General features: G+C 37.8%; 1 protein-coding gene across 1 annotated transcript in view; it reads left to right on the top strand.

Moving 5' to 3' along the window:
• LOC101940139 (pituitary tumor-transforming gene 1 protein-interacting protein-like) overlaps positions 1-5,488 on the top strand; it is a 50,633-nt gene extending 45,145 nt beyond the window's left edge. The window contains exon 7 of the mRNA XM_005282414.4: positions 4,328-5,488. Coding sequence (XP_005282471.2) covers positions 4,328-4,377 — 50 coding nt within the window. The 3' untranslated portion in view covers positions 4,378-5,488. The remainder of the gene's footprint in view (positions 1-4,327) is intronic.
• Positions 5,489-6,000: the final 512 nt, after the last annotated feature.

Raw genomic sequence — 6,000 nt, forward strand, 5'->3', positions numbered from 1 at the left:
CGCCTGAGGTCCCTTCCAACCCTGATATTCTATGATTCTGAATCTGAAATTTCAGTGTTTTGCAGTGTGGGGTCCCGACACAAAAAGAGGCCAGGGGGCAGAGGGGTCGGTTTTGCCACCCTCACTTCTGTGCTGCTGCTGGTGGTGCCACTGCCTTCAGACTGGCCAGCTGCCCAGCTCTGAAGGCAGCGGCACCACTAGCAGCAGTGCAGAAGTGAGGGAGGTCCGGTATGTCATTACCACCCTTACTTTTGTGCCAGCGCCAATAGCAGTGCATAAATAAGCATGGCCATACCATACCATACCACCCTTACTTCTGCACTGCTGCTTCTGACAATGCTGCCTTCAGAGCTGGGCTCCTGGCCAACAGCTGCGGAGCTTCCTGCAGCTGGGGAGTTTCCTGGAGGTAGGTCTTATTCAGCCTCTGGGCGCCCTTGCAGGGGAAGAAGTCTGATCCCTCCCCACCCTGACCAGGACTAGCAGCTGGAGTCCAGAACATGGTAGGAGCCCCTGTCTGGGACATCCCAACCTTGCCCCTTCTCAGCTCCAGGCCCAGTGCTTGTGGAGGGGTGCAGGGGGTTACACAGCACCCATGACCACAGCATCCTGGGCAGTCACCCACCCATAAGGCTGGCCTTGCCACCCAAAAGTGATGAACGCCCCCATAACATGCCACCCTCACTTCTGTGCTGCTGCTGGTGGCACTGCTTTCAAAGCTGGGTGCATGACCAAAAGCTGCTGCTCTCCAGCCACTCAGCTCTGAAGGCAGTACAGAAGTGAGCGTGGCAGTACGGCAACACCCCTACAATAGCCAGATTTCACAGGGGAGACCAGATTTCATGGTTCATGATGGGTTTTTCACAGCTGTGAATTTGGTAGGGTCCTACATATAAGGTATCTTATGACACTTTACTCATCCTGGGAAGGAAGGCCTACTGTTTCCTCTCTGCATTCCTTGTCTCCTGGAGGATAGGGTGAATGAAAATTCCTTCACTCATTTCAGGAGCCTTTGTTCTTGGTGCTGTGAAATTAAAATTTCTCCCTGTAATCTGGCAGGCTTGTGACCTGTAATACCTACACTGGAGTGACCTATAGGTTTAGGTCTGAAATATTTAGATACCCTAATATTTAGTATCCCTTTTAGGATAAAAGGAAACTCCTTGAAATTAAAACAAATGAAAACTAGTTAAAATATTAATAATTTGTGGAAATTACACTATGATATTAAGCCTAATAGTTTAGTAAAATTAAAACAAATATCACTATGAAAAGCATCTGCAGTAATGCTAGATAGGACAAAATTACATATGCTGTAATGTATGAGGACTAATGGTCTAAACGATCAGTGGCTGGGGTTAGAAGGATACTTCCCCTGTGCAGCATTATTTGGTTAAGTGCATTATAGGGGTTTCATACCTTCCCCTGAAGGATTTGGCATGTTGGAGACAGAATACCACGTCTATTAATTCTTGATAGCAGTGGTGACTGGAGCTATTCTGTGCTGCTTTTAGAATTATCATGTAAAGTATGTATTTTAAACCAATCTTATGAAAGGCAGGTGTTAATTAGAACTTTGCCCGGCAAGGTTTACACAGAGGCATAAAATAAAGGAAGTGTGTGAATTCCTTTCAGGGGAAAAATACGTTTTCACAGTGTTCATTTTTAGTTGCAGCAATTGTCACATCTAGATTCCTACTGATTAGGGCAACTAGTCAAGATGGGAACCTTTTTGATTAGCATAAGATTCTTTTTTTTTTATGAAGGCTTCAAAGGATTTTATTTGATCAGAAAGACCCTTTCATCCCAAAATTCATTTTGTCACTGATTCTGTATTCACCGTAAGAAAAGGCTTTAGAAGTTAAGTTCTCGGAATTCTGTGTGCAATCTAATCAGTGCAGAGAATTTATAGTCTTAGTGACCAGTGTAGTAAAATAAATGTTCATATCTAGTATTGCTACTTAGCTTTACACAATATTTAGCTATATAAAATTATTTAATTTATTCTTAAATAGCTACTGCCAAGACAGGTTTATATCCAGAATGTAAAAAATACCTCTCTACATTCAACATGTCATTCATTTAAGTTTTTTTCCATGTTTGCATAAGGATATGATAATATCCATAATTTACTCCCTTGCTTGAATTGCCAAGGATATAGTATAGCATTGCACATTATTCTACTGATAGATTTTACATATAATAAGGTAAGTTGTTTACTGGAGTATAGAAACTTCCAGAGGGATTACTGATGTAAAAAAATAAATAAATAGGCACACTCATATTATAAAGCCATGCACATTACTTTGAGTGTGTGCATATGGGAGTGTTACATTTTACTGATTCACTGTCAAGCTGCCAAAATTGATGATGATTAACCCCAATGAATTAATGAAAATTCTATTCCTTCTGAATCCAGTTTCAGAATATACATTATTGTATAGTAAGATACATCTGTCATACTTGTTTATGGAAAACTTCTGTCAATTAAATTGATCTAAAAGATTGAGCTGTTTTTTGATACTGGTTTAAGGACAGAAGACTATAAAATAAGTTATACACAAGAAGTATACAGGAGTGATCTTTTGTTTTGTCCAGGATTTAATCAGAGAATTTGAAAACATTTAGTTTTAATTCGTAAATAATAGGGACGTCCATCAAATTCACTAGATCTTATACATTCCCACCATTTATAAGAGACTGTTTTGCGTATTGCAAATAAAGCTTTGTATTATCAATGATTCAAGTAATGTCCTATCATAGATTTGAATCATATCAATGATTCAAGTAATTGTAAGATTTATTTTATTTTACTAACACCTATAAATCCTATTACACTGTAAACATCTGTACAGTGTAAATACTTAAATATCTGAGAGTTTTTGTGGTCCTGGAAATAAATGAGATAAACACTCCTCTCCATGTATGCATGTTTTTTCACTAATCTAAATGAGTTACCTTCAGGCATTAGGGAACCCTAAAGAAATGGTGGTTTTCATCACATTTCAGCCTATTGTAAATCCCAAGCTTTCTATTGACAGGGCTTGAAAATGTATTGGCTATTAGCCAGTGAAGCTGGCTAATATTGTCTCGCCCAGCAGTTGGATATCTTACTCACTGCACTCTGCTTAAACTGTACCTGTGACCAGTGCTTCATGCCCCTGTTTGCTTTTTTGCATTAAACAGAGCAGTGAATGCTCAGCACCTAGACATTGAAACACGTGTGTACACACCCTCTCCTCCTAGTGAATAAAGATCTACTGGGACACAATGTGGAGGTTGGGAATGAATGGTAGTCTTCTTTCCTCTTCCCCTTCCTTGGCACTGACTGGGAAGAGGGGAATGTGGTCAGGAGCTTTACCCCATCAACCTATTTCCCTGCCACCTGCCCAAGACAAAGCAGCTAGGGAAAGTGGTGCTCCAGGTTTTCCAGGCATTACTTGCCAAAGCCTATATGAAGAATGTCAAAAGCCCTTCTGCTCCTTCACAGCCAGGGTCTGTCACTGGACCCCTCTGGGCCCCTTTATCCTCAGTATGCACTTCTGGCTAGTGGATGTCTGGTAAGTTTCTCAAGGTCTTGTTGAAAATTACCACTATATGGAACGGTGATTATTGCTGAACTAAGCTTTACAGAAGATGTTCACCAATACAATGTCTTTGCAGTGCTTTCTATGGCAATATTCTGGTTACATTAAAAATATTTGTTAAAAGCACACACTGTGACCTCGATTAGGTAATACCTTTATTCTTGTCCCCAGTAGTTTCCGTGAGTTTGCAGGTGATCTGTATTTGTCCTTAGAGGACACTGGCTGGTGTCACAGAACTACTGCGTATCACTGATTGAACTTGACAGGTTTTTGCTCAAGAGTGAAACACAATTAAGCCAGCATGATGACCTCCCACCTTTTTGAAAAGATGGGCCTCTTACAGCAAAGATGAATTTATTGGCAGAGCAGTTTGAAACTGTTTCTGCTTAGCCATCTCCACATCTAATCTTTGATAAAGTAAAGAATTGGCAAATAGCTACAGTATCCTTCACAAGTGAGAAATACTGTTTCTCCTTAATGACTTTTCATGAAGAAATCTCTCTCGCTTTTATGTTTTACTCTTCATGTGACGTTCATGACTTGGTTGAGAAATAAAATGACTTGAGTTTATTTCTAATGTACTACTATAGATGTGCAGTTGTATGTTATACCTTAAGACTAGGGTCCATTTTTTAAAATTCTGTATTTGTACAGCACCTAGCAGAATTCCTGGTCCATGACTAGGGCTCCTATACGCTATGGTAATGCAAATAATAAATACATGCTGTCCTCTTTTTCTCTAGGTCTCCTTCAGGATTCTGATCATCCTTACAGTAGATTTGAGAATGAATGAAAACAGACACTGTTGAATCTCCTCATCGAAAGCTAAGATTCCAGGATAAATGAGCACTTTTTTATTTTGCTTTTCAGCGGTCTTCAGGCTGCTTTTTTGCAAATTTTCAGACAGTAAAAATAAGTGCACAAATATCTACTAAAATACGTATATTTTAAATCTGGCATATTTACCTTTTAGAGCTAAATTTTTATAAACACTTTTGGTTTTTGAAATGTTTGCCAATTGTGCTCTCATTAAATGTGAAATGTCACCTTTCCTCTTCTAATAAATCTTTTCTTTGGAATCTGATTTAAATAGCTTCCTAATCATGTATTTGAACTAATATCTTAGCTGACATTTCTCTTAAAAAAAAAAAAAAAAAAAAAATTCCTCTGTTCCCATTTTCCTAAATAAAGATTTTCTTTCTAAATCTGTTGTATGCATATAAGTGGTGGCAAGAGTAAAGGAAGTGCTTGACACTGCAGAAATATGGTATTGATGTTGAAATAATTACAGCATACAAATTCTTTAAAATACTATACATACTATTTTGATACTAAAGATGCAAAATGTGATTTTTTTTTTTTTATTTTTTTTTTTTTGGCGTAGCATAATCTGATGTAATAGAAATGCTCGTATATTACCAGGCTGTGTCCTTGGTGTGGAGAAAAAAGTCTTGAGTTAGTAAAACGGGCACAGAATCTTTTTGAAATTCATGCAAAATCTGAATATACATTTGTATATAAGCTTGAGAGGTAATATCAGGCTGTTTAAAACACTTTCTTCCATGAACAGTTCTCTAAATTAAAAATACTGCATAATGCCAAGATAGCATCAGTTTAACAGTATAATGATTTCATATTTTTTTACCTTTGAGTTTTTTGTGGGAAATGTTCATAATGCATTGAGTTCTGTCATCTTCCTGGTTTGGTGAATTTTTGTGGGTGTTTTTTTTCCCCCTTTTCTCACACAAATGCCTTCATTGAGCATTTTAAATAACTTGCTGACATGATGCAGCATGAAGAGGTTCATTCTTTTTTTCTCCTTCATATTTAATGTGAATTTCCAATTCCATATAGTTGGAATTTACTGTGTACGATCTTCTGCTGAATAAATTTACAGTACTGAAGGCATTTGTATATTATTTTTATCAACCTTGCTAGAGGAGAACTCTAACTAGACCTCTTGAATTCAGCTATCCATTGTTTTTCTTCCTAAAGAGGTCTTCTGTGAATAAAAAACATATTTAAGGAAATGATCAAATATAGGGTTTGAGTAGGGAAAAGGAATGCAATTTGGCTTTCTCTGGTCCTCTGACAAAGAAAATCTAACACCATGTACATGCAATATGAAGTGGATATTGCCTTAGTATGGTCAGGTGAATTGCCATTCTTTGCAGTATCAAAATGCTTGCATATACTTAAGCTATTAGTAATTAGATTCTATCACTCATCTCAGACTAGTTTCCATTTTTGTTCTTTGTTGAGAATATTTTTCCTCAACAGATGTTTATGAAAACAAGCAACTGCCGGTTCTTGGATCCCCAGTATAATTGAAGACGTAATGTAATTCTGGAATAGTTTTTTTTTTTATTTGCTTGGAACTCATGAAACTAGCACAATGGACTGAGCACTGTTTGCT

The sequence above is a fragment of the Chrysemys picta genome, chromosome 2 (genome assembly GCF_011386835.1).
Source record: "Chrysemys picta bellii isolate R12L10 chromosome 2, ASM1138683v2, whole genome shotgun sequence".
Lineage (NCBI taxonomy): Eukaryota > Metazoa > Chordata > Testudines > Emydidae > Chrysemys > Chrysemys picta.